General features: G+C 39.0%; 2 protein-coding genes across 3 annotated transcripts in view; one reads left to right on the plus strand and one right to left on the minus strand.

The window, feature by feature from the left end:
• Nucleotides 1–274: 274 nt before the first annotated feature.
• On the plus strand, nt 275–11,972 carry Lamtor3 (late endosomal/lysosomal adaptor, MAPK and MTOR activator 3). Its single transcript, XM_048333485.1, has 7 exons — nt 275–390; nt 680–726; nt 1,987–2,021; nt 5,803–5,861; nt 7,755–7,888; nt 9,426–9,489; nt 11,121–11,972. Exons 2-7 carry the CDS (start codon nt 718–720, stop codon nt 11,192–11,194), a joined length of 375 nt encoding a protein of 124 aa, XP_048189442.1. The 5' UTR covers nt 275–390; nt 680–717; the 3' UTR covers nt 11,195–11,972.
• A 3,450-nt stretch (nt 11,973–15,422) lies between these two features.
• The window catches only part of Dapp1 (dual adaptor of phosphotyrosine and 3-phosphoinositides 1), a 37,615-nt gene continuing 31,231 nt past the window's right edge, over nt 15,423–21,806 (minus strand). Inside the window, exons 7-9 of one of the 2 annotated variants that reach the window (XM_048333484.1) lie at nt 20,560–20,645; nt 18,127–18,209; nt 15,423–16,175 (exon numbers count right to left, since the gene is read on the minus strand). In XM_048333484.1, coding sequence (XP_048189441.1) covers nt 18,158–18,209; nt 20,560–20,645 — 138 coding nt within the window. In that variant the 3' untranslated portion in view covers nt 15,423–16,175; nt 18,127–18,157. Of the gene's footprint in view, nt 16,176–18,126; nt 18,215–20,559; nt 20,646–21,806 lie in introns of both variants that reach the window. The other variant, XM_048333483.1, reaches the window with a different exon arrangement.

Consider the following 21,806-nt stretch of genomic DNA (forward strand, 5'->3'; position numbering starts at 1 on the left):
CCGGGGAAACAAGTGAAACGGATGCATCTTTTTCGTGCCAACTATGCCCTTTAGCACCAACCGTCCTGGCGACTTCGGCGGAACTCGGAGGGCAGCAGCCCCACGCACGTCCTCCAGCCTACGGCCCCCGCCCTGCGGCGACAGCGCGGCGCGCAGGCGCAGACGGCAGCCCGCCTCCGCCAGGAAGGGGCGGAGCGTGTCGAGCGGCCGCGCGCTGCGCTCGCAGTTCCTGCGCGGGGTTTCCCCGGAAGTTCTGATCCCTTGGCCGGGAAGGCGTAGCAAATGCTTCCGGGAGCGCCGACGAGGTCACGAGTCATGTGACAGCCGCTTGCCGGGGACTCCTGTTTAGCTCCAGTGCGGTGGGGATAGTCCGGTGGCCGAGCAACCCAGGTAACCGGTGCCATTCTGCCGGGTTGCCCGGCCCGGGCCCGAGGGTGGGGAGTTGGGAGGACGAAGGTCGCCCTCACTGCCCCGCGTTAGGCCTGGACTTTAAGGGGCGGCGGCTGGGCTGACGCGGGAGGAGGTGAGCGGGCCTGGCCGGCCACTTGCTGAGAAACTCTAGCTCCTTCCTACTCCCTGGCCCGAGGTCCCGAACCGCGGCCCGGCCTGGACCAGGGCGATCCGGCCTACGCGGGCTGGGCGTGGGAGAGGGGAGAGTCACGGGGAGTTTCTCTTCCAGGCGAGCAAGATTGATCCTGCGAGGGAAAGGGGTTCGTCATGGCGGATGTGAGTTGTCACCCCCACACTAGAGGAAGAGGGGGCGGGCAGTAGGGTTGGAGGAGACTCCTGAGTGTGGAGGTATAGAAATGTTGCTCATTTACCCTGGCCGCCTCTCTTTCCCCATTAGTTATTTCCTCTGCAGAGGATCGCCTGTGGGATACCCAAATAGGAGTGAATTGTCATGGTTCTGACCCGAAGCCTGAGGTTGAGAAAATTCTGTTCTTTCCACCTCCTAGTCTGGCTGGGACATAAGAAAAACTGTATTTAGCATGCGAAATTTGAAACAGTCGTTTCCTGCCCATATGTGGTCAGTAGGACTTGTGCTCTGAGTCATTTTTTTTAAGTAAGTGGTCACACTGTCTTCAGTAGGTGCGTGGTAGCAATCTGAAAAGATCCCTAACTGATACCACTTTAACAACATGGGTTGTTTGTGTATGTATGTGTTTAAGATGAGAGCAGAAGTAAGATAGAGGTGGTACGAGAAATTACCAATTGGAGAACAGAATCTGATTCTTTGGGGTCATAACTGATACTTGGTTTGCCAGTGAAAATTCCCAGAGAAGAGGTTTTTTTTCTAAAGAGGTTCCCTGTTAAATAGTTGACATGTTGTCATTTGATTAGTCATGTGAAGACATTTAGAAAAGTTAAGCAACTTAGTATCATTAGAAATAATGGTAGAGGGTGGTGCTGTTGCTCAAGTGGTAGAGCAACTGCCTGGCAAGTGCCAGGCCCTGACTTCAAAACCTAGTGGACCAGGCCTGTTTAGGGGAGGCTTAGGCATAAGGATTTCGAGTATAAGGTCACCTTGGAGTACATAGAAAGTTCAGGACCCATTAGGAATACAAAGAGAGCCTTTTAAAAAAAATGGCAAAATGTTTGTAGACATGGAAAAAGCTTAATATATTCGTAAATGATTACATTAGCCACAGAATATAAAGCATTATGAAAAGTGCTGTCTAATTTTGCAGCTCATATGAATTTGTGTCTCCTATGTCCACGTATGCTAATAATACATCTCAATAAATTTTAACAGCATTGTCATGCTGTAGATTCTATGATTAGCTCTATTGAGCTGATATTGAGTCTGAGACTTAGAAGGAAAGGTTAGTTAACTTGCTCCGGTTCATACCAGCAAACATCAAAGCAGAGGAAGATAAAATACAGTAAGAAAAGTTGTGAATGGTGACTTAAAGTCCCTAAAAAATAGGACAGGTATAAGAAAGCAGAGGGAGGCATATTATAAAGATTTTTGATATTGTCTTCCAGGACCTAAAACGATTCCTGTATAAGAAGTTACCAAGGTAAGAAGCTTATTCAATAAGGAAACTTTTATATTTTTATAATTATTTAGAATAACATTTCTGTAACATGTTTCTTTTATGAAGTATTTTATTATTCCTCTTTAGACTCATATTTGTGTTACTATGCAAATTTATCATTTTTAACTAGTGTAACCGTGGATATTATAAGTGATGTCCTTCAAATTTGTAGATAAATAACATAGGCCTAGAGAAGGTATGTGATTTGCCTAAGGTTAAACAGCCGATAAATGCTTGGGATAAGAATTCAGATATTTTAACTATTAAGTTCTCTAAAATATACTGTCACAGCAGATAGCTGGGTTATACTTTGAAGTGTTAAGGGGAAATATTATTAAGAACTTGTCTTAATTGCAGAGCCAACATCATCAAGAACACTAGGTTCACACAGCTGTTCATATTTGAATATCCATAAGACTTTCTTTTTTCTACCACAGTGTGCCATTTTAAGAAAGGCTCTTGTGTTATGGTTAACACACTTCCCTTCTACATATTTTACTAGAGAACTTTGTCACTTGATGTAAAAGACACTATGATAAGTGCCACTTTTGTCTGCACTCAAAACTTTACAAACAATTCAATTCCTGAGAGTTAAGGACATGAAAGAGAAGTGTAAGACTTTAAGCATGTATTTTCACATTTCAAAATGAAATGGTTCAGAAGTCAATTGAATAACTGTTGAGGTAATAAAGCAGAATGTGTGATGAGATCCTTTTCTCTTATCTCCCAGTCTGAAACTATGTTGAAAGTTGTGGGTATCCGTTTATTTTTATAGTAAGGAAAGAAAAATTTCTTCCTTGGCAGTAATGGAATTGGGAACTCAGAGCCTCCTACTTACTTGTCAGGCAAGAATTGTACCACCTAAGAGACACCCTGCTTTTTTCCTTTCCTCCAGTACTATGGCTTGATCTCAAGGCCTGGAGAGCTCTTGATTTGCTTTTTCTCTCACATTCAGTTTTTTTGCTCACTTTTTTCCTCATGGCTTTCTCTGCCACTTTTGTCACACTTCTACTTCTTTATTACTGGTTATCTACTCAGATTTGTTTTCCTGGGCTGCCTCCAATACTCCTGGACTCCCCTCTCTTGATACCCCTAGCATTTATTGCTTTAGTTATTTTTCAGACAAGGTCTTATACTTTGGCCAAGGCTAGTCTTGGATCACCATTCTATCTCTACCTCCCAAGTAGCTGGGATTACAATGGGGAACAATCCTCTTGTTTGGATTTTTGCTTGATTTATTTATTGTCATTTATCTATTGGCTGTGTCTTTACACTGATTGCAGATCACTGGAAACCATTGATACTGTTTTATAGTTTTATTACCATATGTTTTTTTCTTTTGTATTGAAGAAGAAAACTATTGAAGTATTATATGAAGTAGTGGTTATTATTGATTTCATGCTAATGTCATACTTATTTATATTCTCTTCCTAAAATTGGCAAACTATGGACAAACTAATTCTAAAATCAGGAGTACAGGTAGTCATAGCTTAAATCTGCTGATCCAGAACCATAGAAATGACCTTAAAAGCTGAAGCTTCAAAGAAATTTTAATAATCAGTGTGAAAAATAATATTTGTTTTCAGATCTGTGAAACTTTTTTCAAAACATTAAAACTGGGAGTTAATTACAGATACTTAGAGGAATAAAAGCCAATACTAATTCTGTATATTGATGTTGTAAAATAGATCTGAGATTCCCCTTAATGTACATTCTTTATGTCAGTATCGCTTTCTCTGGGATGATTTCATCACAACCGTTTTTCTTCTTTATGTCAATAAAACTACTTCCCCTGTGTTCTTGACCTGCCTATTGGAACAGCTCTAATGTTGAATAAAAATAATTTCTTCTTTATGATGTTTTATCTGTTAAACGAAAGAGGAAAATCATGTAGGTAGGTAGTACTTATCCAAGAGATAGATTCAATTTAAGAATATTTGTAAAGTTTAGCTACCTGCTCATTGGTAAACTACTTGCCAAGCACAAGTAAGGTTTTGATCCCTAGCACTACAAAAAGTTTTTTTTACAGATAGTTGGAAAAATGTAATGGCAGAAAAGGAACTTGCCTTTTTTTTTTTTTAATTTGACTGAGTCCATTGTAGTTGTGTGTGTGTGTGTGTGTGTGTGTAGGCCAGTCCTGGGGCTTGAACTTGGAGCTTAGCACTGTCCCTGAGCGTTTTTGCTTAAGGTTGGTCCTCTTCCACTTGAGTTTTCCTGGCTTTCTGGTGGAGACTTTCCTGCCCAGACTAGCTTTGAACCTTGATCCTCAGCTCTTAGCCTCTTGAGTGGCTAGGATTACTGGCCTAAGCTACTAATACTTGGTGAAGATGATTTATTAAAATTTAATTTCAGCAAACTAACATTGGGTAAATATGAATCATTCACATACTCCTTAAGTTAAAACACTAAAGCTGACATGGGAAGGTATAATTTCAGGGAATAGTAGGAGCATTAAACATCTCTGAATTGTGCTTTACAGATAGTTAAAATGACTTCACGTAAATACTAAAGTTTAGGGAATGTTTCCTCATTGTAGTTGTTAACACGCTACTTTGTACTCTACAGTGTATATATATATATATATATATATATTTTTTTTTTTTTTTGGCCAGTCCTGGGCCTTGGACTCAGGGCCTAAGCACTGTCCCTGGCTTCTTCCCGCTCAAGGCTAGCACTCTGCCACTTGAGCCACAGCGCCGCTTCTGGCCGTTTTCTGTATCTGTGGTGCTGGGGAATCGAACCTAGGGCCTCGGGTATACCGAGGCAGGCACTCTTGCCACTAGGCTATATCCCCAGCCCCTACAGTGTATATTTCTTAATTGCTAATTTTCCAACGAAAAACTATTGTTTAACTACACTGATGGTTTAGTGCTTAAACTGCAGTGATAAATTATAACTATTACCAGCATATACTTTATAAGCATTATCTTATTGCATTCCTTCCACAATAGCCAAAAAATACCATTATTCTCATTTTCAGATTGCTACACTGAGGCCTAGGGAGATGTTCTAACTGACCACAACCACATAATAGTAAGCAGCAGAGCCTAGACTAGAAATCAGGTCTTTTTAACTTCATAGCTTTGACCATTTTAGCCTATTACTTGTTGAAGTGCAGCTGAAGGCTTTCTTTCTTGCTGCCAGCATGTTGCATTAGCCTAGAGTGATCTTCCCACTCTTCTTCTATTACTGGCTGCCATAAGATCTCTGCTGAGATAGCACCTTCTAGGGGAGCCTTCTCTGACCCAGCTGCCTGCATCAATCCCCTCTTTTGTAGCCTCTCATGTTCCCATGGATCTCTTAGTGGCACTTTCTCACAGCTGTAGCCTTACCTTTGTTTTCCTGAGATTTATAGGTTGATAGGCACTTGGCTTAGATGGTAAGCTGTGTGAAGTCAGTGCTGGTTTTTGCTTATCAGAGCATCATGAAGTATCAAATGCCATAAATACTAGGCACTTGGTATTGGAAAGAATGAGAAAACATAAATACTAGGCACTTGGTGTTAGAAAGAATGAGAAAAAAGGAAAAAGGTTTCTCTCTCTCTCATTTCCTGTCACTATAACCACTGTCAGTAGCCTTATCTGTTTTGGCGATCATGGGATAATTAGCAATTTTAGTGGAAAATAGGATGTTTTTAGATCTTCATCAGTAAACTGCATACATTTGAAAAGAATATGTGATGTGAATCTGCAATATACATTTGTTTCATTTCTGGAAAAGTTATGAAAGCATAATTATAATATTTAACTTTCTGTCTTTGTAGTGTTGAAGGACTCCATGCTATTGTTGTGTCGGATAGAGATGGAGTACCTGTTATCAAAGGTAAAGCTGAGGGCTGGGGATATGGCCTAGTGGCAAGAGTGCTTGCCTCCTACACATGAAGCCCTGGGTTCAATTCCCCAGCACCACATATACAGGAAATGGCCAGACGTGGCGCTGTGGCTCAAGTGGTAGAGTGCTATCCTTGAGCAAAAAGAAACCCTGAGTCCAAGCCCCAGGACTGGCAAAAAAAAAAAGGTAAAGCTGAGTACTGAAATGCAAAGATCATGCTTGCTTTGAACTAAAAAGGTGTATGTTTACGTCTAGGTATTGCAAAAGGCAAGGATATCAAGCTTATTTAACAAAGCTCATCATGGTTTTGGAGGAAATGTTTGCTTCTGCAATTTCAGCATAGATTTATTACAGGCCCAGGTTTCTATTGAACTTACTCATGGTATATTATATACCACTGGTACATCTAGGTGATGAAAATGAGCAGACATGTAGAGAGATATATGTTATATCCATTTACAGTTACCCGTGTATGTATTGTTTGTATATAAATCTTTTTAAAAATTTTAAGTAGTTTTAGGATGGCTTTCTTATTTGACTCACCGTATTTTGTTTCATTTTCTTACTAGAGATAGATTTTTTAATGTTTATATAAGTGCATAATATATAATGTTTAAACTAGTTATAAGAGGAGTTTCATTTTAACATGTCCATCTATGCATACATCTTGATTATAGTCACCCTCCATCCTTCCTAACCCCTCTCTTTCCCTCTTCCCAAGCCAATCTAATTTTCTTTTCTTTTCTTTTTTTTTTTTTTGGTTTATTTTTATTTTTCTTATTGTCAAAGTGATGTACAGAGAGGTTACAGTTTCATACGTTAGGCCTTAGTACATTTCTTGTACTGTTTGTTACCTCCTCCCTCATTCCCCCTTCCCCCCTCCCCAATCTAATTTTCATGTTTCCTTTTTATACCTGTTCATAATACATTTTGATAATAAGCACAAACACATACATATCCTGTATGTGATAGGTGTTTTATATTTTTGATCTGACATCACATATGAGGGAAACCATGTGTCCTTTGTCTTGTTGAACCTGGCATACTTTACTTAGTGGATATATAGTACTTCAGTGTGTGTGCATACACATATACATATAAATTTTTTTTCAGTTTTCAGTTGTAGGGCATCTGTGCTGCTTCCTAGTTTGGCTATTGTGAATAGTGCTACAATGACCATGAACATGTAGGTTCCTCTGTTATATCCTGACTTAATGTTCCTTTGAACAAATGACATTGTAGTATCATAGGACATTTTGTTTTAGGCTTTTGAGGAACCTGTATACTGATTTCCATAGCGATTACACTAGTTACATTCCTACCAACAGTTCATAAGAGTTCCTTTTCCCTGTATCCTTGGCAAGATTTGTAGTATGCTTGGTGATAGCTACCCTGACTAGAGTGAGGTTGGGACCTTAGTATCTAAAACCTTTTATATTCATGATTTCTTAGTTGACCAAAATCCAATAAATTTTTGCCTAATTTTCAGCTTTTGTTATTGTTAAGTATATACTATATAACAGAATAAATGTGAACTCAGTATTTTTAGTATTTCCACCTTTTGGTATGATCAACGTGGATATTTTTAATAATAATTATATTACCAAAGATTAAATAATGTCCATTTGTTTTGTCATGCCAAAGATCAAAACTGAAGCCTTTGCACATGATAGGCAAGTGCTGTATCACTGAGCTACATTCACTTCCCTGATTACTAAATTTCCAATTTAAATTGATGAGACCCAGTAAGTTAGATATCATCTTCAATACTGTGAAACCTAATTTGGGGCTCATTGTTAATAAAGTAACTATTTTAAGATGTTCTTAAACTTTTCTCTATCATCTTCTCAGTGTAATTTTTATTTAAATCACTTACTCCTCCAGTGGCCAATGATAATGCTCCTGAGCATGCTTTGCGACCTGGCTTCTTATCTACTTTTGCCCTTGCAACAGACCAAGGGAGCAAACTTGGACTTTCAAAGAATAAAAGCATTATCTGTTACTATAACACCTACCAGGTAAGTTCATAATTATCAAATGGTTTGCTTAATTCAGTTACTATTTTATATCCTTCATGCAAAAAAGCTTTTGTTACAATTCTAAGTTTTAACTTTCAGAAAAATGAAATTGAAACATTTAGCCTTGAAATTGGTTATGCTCAAATGGGTAATTTTCTTTGTTTCTATACCAGGGAATAATTACTCTGGAAAAATACTTAATAGACTTCAAAGTAAAAGCACATAATATCCTAAGAAGGATTAATGAGATCACTGTTCACGCATTACCTGAAGATGAGATTCTCAAAGGCCACCCGCTTGTTGTGGCAGATAAAACATTTTTCTTGAGAGTCAGATGATAGGCTATTTAAAGTTTTTATTTGTGAGCAAGAGGTGAGTTCCTAGGTCATGTGTTGATCTCCAGCTGTGTGTTCTTAGAAAAATGTCATCCTTTTTGCTTTAGAGTGATGTTTTCTGAAATCTACCACTGATAACACAGTGACCAATTTTTTTTTAAGTTCGATATTTGTAACATGGAGCAGGAAAAGGAACCAAACTAACTTTGCCAAAAGAATTAGGTTGACGTTGTTTAGATACTTAATTTAATTGACAGTGATAAAAGGAAAATAAAACTGTCCCCTCTCCCCTTTGATCACAGGGGATTTGTTCCTACCTACACAAACTTACAGTAAAGTTTGATTTTCAGATTAGAGGTACAATAAAAAAAAAAAGATCAACAATAACTGACTGAAGATTTTAACATCCTCAGCATAGGATTTTTCTTCTCTTTCTTTGTTGAGAATTGTCTCTTAAAGGAAACTCTGTGGCTTCTTTTCTGCCGTAGTTGAAGATGTCCCTCTTCTTTGCACTTGCATGCCATTATTAATCAGGATGACTTGAACACAGCACTGCAGTCCTGTGACGGTTCTCCTGATGATCAGCCAAGGTGGCTGCCAAACATACCAGACACAGGGTGACTGACATCCCTCACAGCACAGTATTTCTCATGCTACCGTGCTGTGCTTCTAGAACTTTCTGTTTAACACATTTGGACAATGGTTGACCTTTACATATAACTGACACTTGGCTTTAGAGATTAAAAGATACACAGGGGCTGGGGATATAGCCTAGTGGCAAGCGTGCCTGCCTCGGATACACGAGGCCCTAGGTTCGATTCCCCAGCACCACATATACAGAAAACGGCCAGAAGCGGCGCTGTGGCTCAAGTGGCAGAGTGCTAGCCTTGAGCGGGAAGAAGCCGGGACAGTGCTCAGGCCCTGAGTCCAAGGCCCACGACTGGCCAAAAAAAAAAAAAAAGATACACAGGCATGGTTCCACTTTGAAAAATTTTCAGGCTAACAGTATTGTTTCTAGGAAATAGTATCTGTTTTATGAAAGTGCTTGCCTTCCACTTCTCGATATTTCATGTTGTAATACCATGATGCTATGCTAATAATACTAGCCATTTAAAAATTTCTGAAAGTCGAAAAAAATTTCAGCTAGGTAATATTACCTTTTTACAATGTGACTTGTTATTTACATCTTACGTTCTTTTTAGGTAGTTCAATTCAATCGTTTACCTCTTGTGGTGAGTTTCATAGCCAGTAGCAATGCCAACACAGGTATGTTTTTAATTAAGTATGGTTTTTAATTCTTTATATTACCCTGTCTGCTGGTATAATAGTAGACTTACTGTGAGAAAGTTTGAGTGTGTGGCCTATCTCCATCATCCTGGTTATAGCTGTATAATGGAGTAATAATTGCTTTCTCTATCTTGAGGGCCTATTTCCAGTTGGTGAGAAAATGTGTGAACATCTTTTTGAAATAGGAACAAAGGAAATTCAATGTTATTTTGAGTGATCCCAGTCATGAGGTTTGAACTCAGGGCCTGGGTGCTATCCCTGAGCTTTTGTGCTCAATGCTGTACTCTACCACTTTGAGTCAGAGTGCCACTTGTAGTCTTTTGGTGATAAATTGGAGATTAAGAGTCTTACAGCCTTTCCTGTCTGAGTTAGCCTTGAACCAAAATCCTCAGACTTTGGCCTCCTAAGCAGCTAGTATTACAGATCTGAGTCACCAGTGCCCTGCAAAGGTAGGGTTTTTAAGATGTTGGAATGATTAAGGACAAAATGAATGTGATTGAGAATTTAGAGCATGAATAGTATGAACACATTTCTGTTTTTAAGAGCTGTTTTTGGTAGGAAGTGGAACTTGAATAGTAAAATCTCATTGTATCTAGTCCCCTTCCCTGGGTACTTACATGTAGAAGATGACAGTATTCAGTTGCATTGTAGTAGTACATTTACTTCCTTTTGGACAAAGTATAATTTTTTTTTCTTTAGAGATCTGTCATTTTCACATTGCATTGAGAGCTCTTACATATATCTTCTACTTTGTGACCTGAAGATAAGTAGGTTATTGTAGCCATATCACTGAGGCCCACTTTCCATAACTAAGTTTTTAAAATTGGTTTATATTTGATGACATGTGCAACTTGTACTGACATCGAGATAATAGTCACCCTGATCATCATGTACTTAATCATTAGTTGTTACGTACTGTGGGAACATTCAGAATTACATTGTAGTCTTTGGAACCCTCCCTAAATGTTTTTAATACTGTATAAAACAGAGCAAGATCTTTGTTATTTTTGGACAAAGGACACTAAGGTATATAACCTTCACTCTGGCAAACTAAGGTAGATAGGCTAATTTTTAGTGTTTGTCATATTAATTTTTTATACATGTAAATGTGTTTTATACTATACCATTCATCTATATATTCTGGTTAATTTGAACTATCCATTTATGGTTTAGATTTGTCAAAATTATAAAATAAATTTCTGATTTTCTTTGCTCAATATTAGGGAAAACTGATTTACCTCTTGATATAATGTTAAAAGTTGCTATAAAAGTATGTTATAAAAACCATGTGTATCCTGAATCAGTGCATACTTTGAAAGTGAGATGATTTTGCTTTCAAACTTCTTAACAAATTCCAGTGCATGTAAATCATTGCTTCTATTAATACAGAAGTTTATAGTTTATCAATTTACCTTTTTAATTTGGCAATACTGACTTGCTAGATTATGAAAATAAACTTTATAATTTTGCCTATTTTATTCAGATTTATAGTCTCTCATTTTAGATATAGAGAACAAACTGATTAACTTTTTTGTAATTAAATTTTGGACAAGAGCATATGACTTTCAGAAAAATGTTTCTAATGTATTTTTAAAATCTCTTTGTTTTAGGACTAATTGTCAGCCTAGAAAAGGAACTTGCTCCATTGTTTGAAGAATTGATCAAAGTTGTGGAAGTTTCTTAATCTGATGATGGTTTTGATGTATACCTTATCTTATAAAAACACAAGTCAATCTAGCAATCTTTAGACCACAATAATACTTTTCTCTATATGTATGTAAGAAAGGGCCCCTTTTCCACCTTACACTAAAGAATCTGCCTATAGGTGTACTTTATAGACAGATCAGGTATTATATTTGCTTTGTAAGGTCTTTTCTTCTTTAGAGAGATCTGGGGATAATGGGGATGATCTGAAATGGTTCAGTCTGTCACAGCTCCCATGGAGTTAGTGCAGTCACCACATACAGATGGGATCTTATTCAGTGGATCAGAATCAAAATGGTGCATTGATCCACTTGAGCCACTGAGCGCTCCCTATCATACAGGACTCCCAGGCTGCAAGCATGCAGCAGGCCCTCTTATTGTGAATAATATTGAGGATATATTTTTCTTCCATTGTATTTTATTTCTTTGCATTGAGTGTGAGGAAGATAAAATGGCTTAGTAAAAGTAATAAAATCAGTACAATCACTAACTTTATATATGTATTACTTTGCACTGTAGATATATGTCACTAATGAGTTCTTTTCAGAGGGTGCTTCTCTTTAATGAAAAGGAAAATTATAGCTTACCCTTTTCTTCCTACTCTGCTCTCTATAACCAATCAGTGTTTTAATGGATTGTTCTTTATAGAATTTAAATATGACTTGTTACAGAATCCTCTTTTCAGTATGTATATAAATGTGATAGTTTTAGCCATTTTTTCATACATGAGTATAAATAAAATAGTATTTTTAAAAATACAGTTTGAGCACTGTACAAATTTTTTTTCTTTTCCAACTTCTACCAAGATGTTTAGTAGCCTTCATTGACTTAATCCACCTTTTCAACCACATGACTGAGCCGTGACTGTTCTGAAAGTAGGAATTTGTTTGGAGATTGTCTTACTCTTTTGTACACTGTCAGAAAGTAAACCTTGTTCTTGAACCTAACTTCAACAGTTCTGGAATATCTCTCAGGCTCAGGAATGTGGTCCACAGATCATTCCAGCAATTACTTTCCTCCTAGCTTCTTTGGCAGTTTGTCTCTGATAAATTCAGTACATACACATTGAGCACCTTCTCTGTGTGATCACCAGTGCTAGCACAGTACTCAGTCCTCCAGCACTGTTCACATGGTAGTTCTGTGCTCCAATGGGATTGCTGCACCTAGAGGTTGGCAGTGAGACAGTCAACCAAACAGTGTGCCACTTTTCCTTCCTTCCATTTTCCTATACAAATTAGAGAGTAATTGTTGGTTCCTTTAAAGAACTAACAGTTCAGTAAGGGAAGAAGTTATAGAAAGATTATGGTAAAGCTGTACAGAGTACAAAATAGGCACAACATTAGAAACAGCCCATTACAAAAAAGTAGAAGAGATGGTGTTTTATTTGCTGGGAACTATAAACACTAATTGGTACAAGCATTAGACACCTGTGAAAGTACAGAATTCCCATTGTCTGAGTTTAATAATATTTAATGCGCAGGAACTTGTTGCCAGCAACACAGTGCATGAAATAAGAGGGTATTTTAGGGATGAAGTGATTGAGTTTCTATTTGCAGAGAGCAGTAATTGTGTATCTTAAAGCCAACTGTGGTAATACAGACTCAATCCCATCTACTTGGGAGGCTGAGATAGGAGAATCCGAAGTTCAAGATCTGGCCTGGGGGCGGGGGCCAGGGGCTGAGAATGTGGCTTAGTGGTAGAGTGTTTGCCTTGCGTGCATGAAGCCCTGGGTTTGATTCCTCAGCACCACATAAATAGAAGAAGCTGGGATTGGCGCTGTGGCTCAAGTGGTAGAGTGCTAGCCTTGAGCGAAAAGAAGCCAGGGACAGTGCTCAGGCTCTGAGTCCAAGCCCCAGGGCTGGCAATTAATAAAAAAAAAAAAATCTGACCTAGGCAATCCATATTCCATAACAAAACATTCACATCCCAAGTCTTTCTAACTTACAGTAGATTCTTCTGCAAGATCTTTTACCTGCCGGTTAGCTAGACCTGTGCTACCCAAGATGTAGCCCATTGCTTTGGCTGTTGTGAACATGGTTCTTAGCAAGTACAAGCTGATGAGTTTTTTTAAAAACCTACCAGTTTGACACATGGTAACTTTATACCTGTTCAATCTCAAAATAAAGGGATTTGGTACTTGTATCTTTTATTTCATTTTTCTAATTTTTATTAAATTTTACAAAATTCTAGATTCATAGGTCAGAAAGTTTTTTTAAAAATGAAATGCCATCCTCTATGCATATACTGTTTAAGAAACAGACCAATTTTGAATAATAGAAGTGTAAGAGTTTATGTGGAAAGAACAATAGAGGAAGTAGTCTGATGGAAGTATAATATATTTGAGGGTGAAATGCCACAGTGAAATTAACTAAGAACTGGAGGATAATTTCCTCAATTTCTGATCCTTTGTGGCTCCTAGTCTGAAGCACCGTTGCTACTTATGGTATTAATCAGGCTATTTCTTTTATTTGTTTCGTTTTTGTTGCCAGTCCTGGGGCGTGGACTCAGGGCCTGAGCACTGTCCCTGGCTTCTTTTTGATCAAGGCTAGCACTCTACCACTTGAGCCACAGCGCCACTTCTGGCTTTTTTCTATATATGTGGTGCTGAGGAATCGAACCCAGAGCATCATGTATAGGAGGCGAGCACTCTACCACTAGGCCATATTCCCAGCCCCAGGCTATTTCTTTTTAATGACAATAATAAAATGTTTGAGCAGCAAAGAAGTTTGTGGACAATTAAATTATATTCTTTTTTATTTGATAAACAGAACCAAAAGTATAAATAAACATGTTTTACAGAATGGCAAAGTATTACCTACACACACACAAAAACACCAGCGTTTCTAAGACAACAAAACAAAACCATCCAACTCAAAAAGGGCTCATTTGTAACTTCCCTTTGCTAACTTGACACAATCAACTTGACATTTGCTTTATTTCCATACAAACCATACCAGATACATTTAAAAACCCTTTTTTGGCGCTGGGAACTGATGGGAGTTAGCACCAGGTGAATGGCAGGCAAGTGCTTTACCACTGGGGCCACATCCCCAGCTGGGGAGCCCTGTTGAAATGCACGAAAATGTACTGGAATATCTGCCTCTTAGATGTTTAAATAATACAAGGAACTTCTTTAGCAAGGCATCTGTGATGAGTAGTCTTGCTTGTCCACTTGATTGGATGGAGAAACAACACAAGGTTATTAGTAAGGTACACCTCTGGGTATATCTGTGAGGCATTTATAAAGATGATTAGAACACTGAAGGGCTTTGACCTAAATAGTGGTCTAATCCAATGATAGATTCAAAATTCGTGTAGAATGTTGGCATCTGGTGGGATTGTGGAAGGTGGGCTCAGTAGAAAGAAAGAATTAGGCCACTAGTAGTTTATGGTCTTGCCCTGGCCTCTCCTGTCTTTTTGTCTCTGATTTGCTTCCTAGCTGCCACAGGAGAGCTGCTTTGCTCTACTGTGTTCCTGCCCTAGGCCATGATCTGAAACCTACCAAAGTAGAAGCTACAACAAATAGTACCGCCCTTTATCTTGGTCTCTCAGGTATTCTGGTTGCAGTGACTGACAAAGTTAACACATCCCTTTGCTCTGAACAGTATTACAGCCTTAAATTCTATTTTTTTTATTTTCGTGTTACTTTTTCTCTCACTTCAAACTCTGAGAAACTCTGAATAAAAGTAACAATCTGTTCATGAACATTGGACGCCAGTATTTCATTCCCATTTCAGTCTTCTCATTCTGGTTTGCAAAGGCTATGCAGTGTGGTATTACATATTATATGTACGTGTTTTAGTGTTACTCCCTCCCCTGCATCAACGTTGCTCTTTAGTAAGGCAGGCCTGCATGCTGATAGAGTTAACTTGACAGAACTAATTCTGGGGATGAGGAGGTTATAACAGTTTTTTTAGAATTCTTTTTCAGTACATCTGGAGAAATGTCTGGAAAAGATAACTTAGTGCTTATAAGTACTCTTATTAAAATTACATTATTGAACTCAGGGCCTGGGTGCTGTCCCTTAACTTTTTTGCTCAATGCTATCACACTACTACTTGAGCCATCTTTGCTTCCAGCTTTTTGCTGATTAAGAGGAGATAAGAGTCTCACAGACTTGGCAGCCTCCTGAGTAGCTAGGATTACAGGAGTGAGCCACTTGATCCTTGAATTTTTTTCTCACCCTTGAAAACATTTCACCAAAATGGCAAAGAAAAGGCTTTAAAAGTTTTAAAAAGCATTTAATTATAAAAATGCTCTTGAAATTGTGCCTTCATTTTCCTTTATTATCCACGGGGTAGTTACTTCTTGTAGTATCATTAGAAGTGAAGGACACTAAATAGACTTCTAAGGCTTTTAAAAAGAGAAAAATGAATGCAGCAGACCTTTTCCATTTTAGTTTTGAAAACCATTTGGGCTTTTATAGTTGAACAAAAACAACCTCTCATTTGGAAATCCTTGATGTTTGTTATCTCAGTACACTTCATAAAGCCGTCTGAACCTCCCGAGTAAGGGTTGTTTACTTCCTGCTTCACAGCACAACCTGGAGATTGGTTTTGCTGACCTGGTGACTCAGAGCAGGGGCTCCAGGCAACTCATGTCAACAACCTTGGGACACCCAGAGTGACTTTAACAAGGTCCTTGGTTCTGCCTGGTGGTTAATCAGTTTCCATCAGAACAGCAAGCACTGCAGTGGTCTCAAGGAGACATTGTCAAGGACAGCTGCTTTCCATGAATCTTGTAAACACCATTTAGGTTCCCAGTCACCCTCTGCTTTGATGTACTTTTTTAAAGAAAATCCTCAGTGAGTTTGCATCTGAAGCCTCCTATGGACCACAGCACCAGGAACGACCCACCCTGCCCTAGCCTGAGACCCCCAGGGCAATAAAGGTCTACTTGAAAATGAATGACCGAGATCGGATTGTGCCTTCCCCATGGTCCAGCTGTTTTCTTATTTGTGACTGTAATAAAACAGATGTGCATTGGTTACTGGGTGAGTTGAAGATAATGAACTCTGAGATATTAAAACGCGTTGATTAGTAAGGAAGATATGCAACTATAAGTATCAGTCTACCCATCCCAGGTTTTAATCTGTTCCCCCTCCCCCACCCTCAGGAGACATTGTGAAATGTAAGTTGTACCATGTGAAGTTTGGGAATGAGTCTAATACTTACAGTAAACCAGGACATGGAATGTGAGTCAAAAGGAAGATTATGGATGTGAAATTGTTCAGATGGAAAGATGTCTATAATATATTGTTGAGTGAAGGATGTAACACCAGAGAATGCATCGATTTTCTTTATGAATACCCATCTACACAAGAAGAAGTCTTGAAACTGTATTTGATATATTTTTACTTTAAATTTTCGATAATGTGTCACTTGGATAAGTGCAAGGTCGAAGGAGTAAGGAATTAATTCACATCAGAACAAAAGTCTAATGTAGAAAAAATTCACTTAAAGTCAGTTACATTGGAACAACCTCCAAGTGAGTGGTGTATTAACTTGGATTTCAAACTAAAAACATTACCAAAAAAAAAAAAAGTATCTACTAAGGGATATTTGACAAGATTTTTTCAGATTTCTTTCTTGTTTTGTAAAATGGGAGTGGGCTGTGGTTTGAACCCAGGGCCTCCTACCACTGAGCTATAGTCCTAGACCTTAGATTTTTCATTTTGTAGAATCATTTGTAGATTATATAATTTCACTCACACACAAAGATGCTGTGCTTTTGAAAACCTCAAGCGCTTCAAGACAATATGTCTTGAGAGTGTCTCTTAAAGGTCTTTATTTAAAGACTTGGTTCCCAGGGTGGCAGTATTGGAGGGGATTGGGACCTTGAAGAGGTGGACGGTAGGTAGTGTGAGGTCTTCAAGTCATTGGGGTACAGCCCTGGGAGGTGAATGTGGTCCCCTGGAGTGGATTTTGCACCATGAGAGTAAGTTGACCCCTTTGAAGACTGAGCCTGACCCCTGAGTTGCCTCTGGCTTCATGTTTGTCATTGTTGATTTTCTCTCACAAATTCGTTAGAGTGTTCTGCAGTCAGGTAGGTCATCACTAGAGCTCACTGATACTACTTCTATGCGCTTGAAACTCTCTGAATTAAATAAGCCCCATTTCCTTCATGGGTATTTCATGATAGCAACAAAAATGGACTAATGCATTAATGGGAAATTTTAGTAAGTCATGAGTTCAAGCACTTGTCTAGTATCATACAAAATTGCCAATATATACAAAAAATATCTGATAATGGTGACTTTTTATGAGCACTCTGACATCCTCTTAGGAAGTATATAGCAAGTGGATAGAATACCTTTTTTTTTTTTTTGCCAGTCCTAGGCCGTGAACTCAGGGCCTGAGCACTGTCCCTGGCTTCTTTTTGCTCAAGGCTAGCACTCTGCCACTTGAGCCACAGCGCCACTTCTGGCCATTTTCTGTATATGTGGTGCTGGGGAATCGAACCCAGGGCCTCATGTATATGAGGCAGGCACTCTTGCCACTAGGCCATATCCCCAGTCGTAGAATACCTTTTGTCTCCTTAATGCAGACAAGGTATTGCTTGTGGGAAACTAAATTCAGTTGCTTCAGCAAGCTCCTCAGACAATTGGAAAGGTTTTTCAATTAGAGAAATGTGTTTACTGGCCTCTAGGAGACCTTTATGTCCCAAATTTCCTCTTCCCAACAAGACTGGATTAACCTGCAAACCTGAAAGGCATTTGGGCTGAGACCTGAATATAGCTCCTTCATTTCCTGTCTCCATCTTTTCTCATGTCCCCAAAGAGGGGGCAGGTTATTGCAAGTAGACTTGCAAATATTCTTTTGGTTCTTGGCAGTACTCTGCCTCATTAGGAATATGGTTGAAATCATCAACATGTTATTTCTCAGGCCTGAGACATGAAGACTAGTAACTTACCATCTTCCATCGAAGTATCTTGATCCATTCATCAGCTTCTACTCCTGTCTTTGCACAGAGATAAAATGTCCTGAATGGAAATACTAAACTAACAAAACAAACAAAAAAGAACATAAGATACTCCAAATGATTACTTCAGTTGAGCAAGCATTACGATATACCAAGGGGAAGAAGAACTGAGATGGGACCTTGTTAAGTAGTCACAAAGAGCAGTTACACAAGAAGTAACTTGAAGCTATTCCTGCCAGCCAACTGCCGAAATTAGGTTTATATTACAAGCAAGATTTGTATTCTCTAAGGAGCCTCCAAAGAAGGAAATGTCCAGGATACCCCCAGGTCCCTTTGCTGTGCATTCTCTAGGAAGAATGTAACTCATGTGTTTACTCAGCTGAATATGATTCAATGATGAATCCTGTGCTATGATGCAAAGAATAAGCATGGCAGGCAAGAGAGAGCTCTCTGAAAACTCACTGTGTTAGCTCTGCTTCCTGTGGCTGTAGGTAGTTTTCAACTATGTATAGAATAGGATAATAGGACAATAAAACTCCATCGACTAGTTATTTTGCCTATCTCTGGCCATGAGTTAGTGTCTATGGGAAGAAAAAGAACTTTTCTCCTGGCCCAAAGGACTTCCTGGATGTAGAATAATTCTTCATTTTACTGCCTCTGATTATTTATAATGGAAGTTATTAGAGTGATAGTTCTAACTTAGATCTTCTTTTCTCTTTTTTCTGTACTTCACATTGAGTTGAGACAGGGCCTGCTGGTTCACACTTGGAGTCCTAGCTACTCAGAAGGCTGAGATCTGTGTGGTTTTGAAGCTAGCCAGAATCTTATCACCAAATAACTGCCCCAAAGCTGGAAGTGGGCCATGACTCAAGTGGTAGGTTGCCAGTCTTGAGTGAAAAAGCTCAGGGACATGCCCAGGGTGTTGAGTTCAAGCCTCTGTACCAGCACTAGCTTAAAAAAGAAGTTGAATTGAAAAATGCTAAAAATATCTTCTCATTCCTAAGGGGAAAAAAGGCCTGGAATTGAAATTCAGAAGTGTTTCTCCTATCCTGAAGATTTTGTAAATAACAGTCATCAGTGTTGAATAGTTAAGGGAAGAAGGCAAAATCTTGAGTCAGGTCCCATGCATGGGTGAGTTCGGGGAAGGAGTGAAAACACCATTCATTCCCAAATTATATGGATTATTTTCATACCTTTCTTCTTGCTAACGGGACCCCAGACAATAAATCTGAACTACCTTAGCAAATGATGTTATGTTATTACTCTTCCTTCCCTTCTCTTCAGCTAGTGATAACCAGTGAGAGAAGGGGATACCCAGTGGGAGTTTCCAGGGTGACAATGGCCTTCCTGATTAAAAATTAAAGGAATAGATATGGCGAGGACATTTCCACTTCTTCTTCATCCTATGAAAGCATAAGATCTGAAGTTGCAGTAGCCACTGGGATCAGAAATAACCAGCCTGAGGAAAGGCCTGGAAAACTGTAGACACACTCAGCTTTATCTTATCATGGAGGCTGCCTGCTTCTCCAACTCTTATAAGAAAAATATACCTCTGTCAGCTCATAGGGTACCTTTGGGTGACTTTGAAACAAATCTCCATTGTTGAAGGATGGTACAGAATTAGTTGGTTTTTCACAGGTGTAATGATTTTGTAGTTGTACAGATATTTTTATTCTCAGGGGATACATACTTAAGTCATTTGGGGTACAATGCCATAATGTTTGCAATTTATTTTCCATTTCTTCCAGGGAGGGGGGAAGTGGATACACAAAGTTAAAGCAAATATTGCAAGTTATTGAAGCAACTGGTAAAGGACTGATGATATAGACTTCTGTCTACTATATATGTTTGTAAAACTCTTAAGGTCTAGTTGGCAATAGACACTCCTTCCACTATTTAGTTTTGAAGATTTTTATTATCTTTAAGTAGTTGCAAAAAAGACTTCCCATTCCCTGAAGCAGTTTATGAATACAGTGCATCTTAAGACACCTGCCCTGGTTAGAAAATGGCCGTGCTATGCAGATCATATTAGAACAACACGTTTCTTTAAGGTGTCAGGCAATGTCATAACATTGTAAATCACCCACTAATGGAGCCAACAAAACAATTAAAATGAAGAGGAAAACCTAACAGACATAAAGCTGACTAAGATATGAATGTCTGGATGTTTGTCTTTGTTGTGCAGTACACAGCCTAAACCCAGCCAACTTGCCTCTTGTTTAAATTGCTCTAACTGAGGTATTATGTCCCAGGCAGCTGAATAAACTTCTAACATGCACCTATGTGATGGGCTAAGCATGCCTCCTTCAGAACTATACATTGTAGACATGAAAACACTCATATTTTTGCTTCTCACCTAAAATAGAAGTCTGGTAATAAGACTGGGGGGTGGGAAACACAATTCCTTTATGCAAAACAACTTACCAAAAGCAGTTTACCCTTTCTTGTGAATAATCAAATTGTACAGCTGAACACTCTGTCAGGTCAAGGATCCGAATTGGTTCTGGTGACTTTAAAAAAGGGAGGAAAAAAGAAAAAGCAAACTGTCACAAAAAGAACACACAAATCTACCCATCACATATTCCCTTGCAAAGTGTCTGCCATATATAACTGTTCATTTGCCTCCCACCAGCAGCTCTGTGAGTGGACGGCCTTAGAAAGGGATGTCACTTGGCTCCTCAGGAATAGTCATTCCTGAAATTTATCAGTGGAATGCCTTTTCAGATTTACCTTTGGTGGAGACAGACTTTTAACCCATAGAAGGGAAGTCTCATTTTTTTTCTCGTATTTTTTTAAAAAAACATCTACTTGGTCAGAAAGCAAAAAAATAAAGTAAAATTGGCATGGTGAAATGGGCATACAAAATAGACAATTTTAATGGGAGAAATTGTTCCAGGAAAAGAAAGTTATAAGTTGGCTCTCTCTCAAAAGAATAATTTAAAAAAAAATTTTTAAGAAAAAATCCCAGCACAACCTCCAAACCCACAAGAAGGTCTGTGTCCCTTGCTGGCAATAAACAGTCCTGTTTGACAATCTAGTCCAGCCTGTAAAAAGTAAAGAAAGGAAAATTCCTTTCTCCTAAACAGAACTGAACTTTAGCCAGCCCAGGACAGAAATTTCTGGGCATACATATTCAGGAAAGGAATATTGCTCCTAGCAGGAATCAAAACCTCATGTCTTGGTTCTCACCTGTAATTGTATGAGACCTGGGGATTTGGGCTTGTACCCAGCCAGGATACACAAATATGAGAGACTCGTATCTCCAGTTGACCCAGGAAGAGGAACTAGAAAGCGTGGCTCAAATGGTAGAGCTCCAGACCCTGAGTTTCAAGCCCCAGTACTGACACACAAATGAACAAAAACAAACCCATTATGGGGCTGGGGATATAGCCTAGTGGCAAGAGTGCCTGCCTCAGATACACGAGGCCCTAGGTTCGATTCCCCAGCACCACTTATACAGAAAACGGCCAGAAGCGGCGCTGTGGCTCAAGTGGCAGAGTGCTAGCCTTGAGCGGGAAGAAGCCAGGGACAGTGCTCAGGCCCTGAGTCCAAGGCCCAGGACTGGCCAAAAACAAAACAAACAAAACAAAACAAAAACCCATTACATCCCTAGAAATTTAGTCTTTCAGGGGGACAGAGGGAAGTTTAGGGGGGAACATTAAAGGCAGATG

Source organism: Perognathus longimembris, chromosome 24, assembly GCF_023159225.1.
Source record: "Perognathus longimembris pacificus isolate PPM17 chromosome 24, ASM2315922v1, whole genome shotgun sequence".
Lineage (NCBI taxonomy): Eukaryota > Metazoa > Chordata > Mammalia > Rodentia > Heteromyidae > Perognathus > Perognathus longimembris.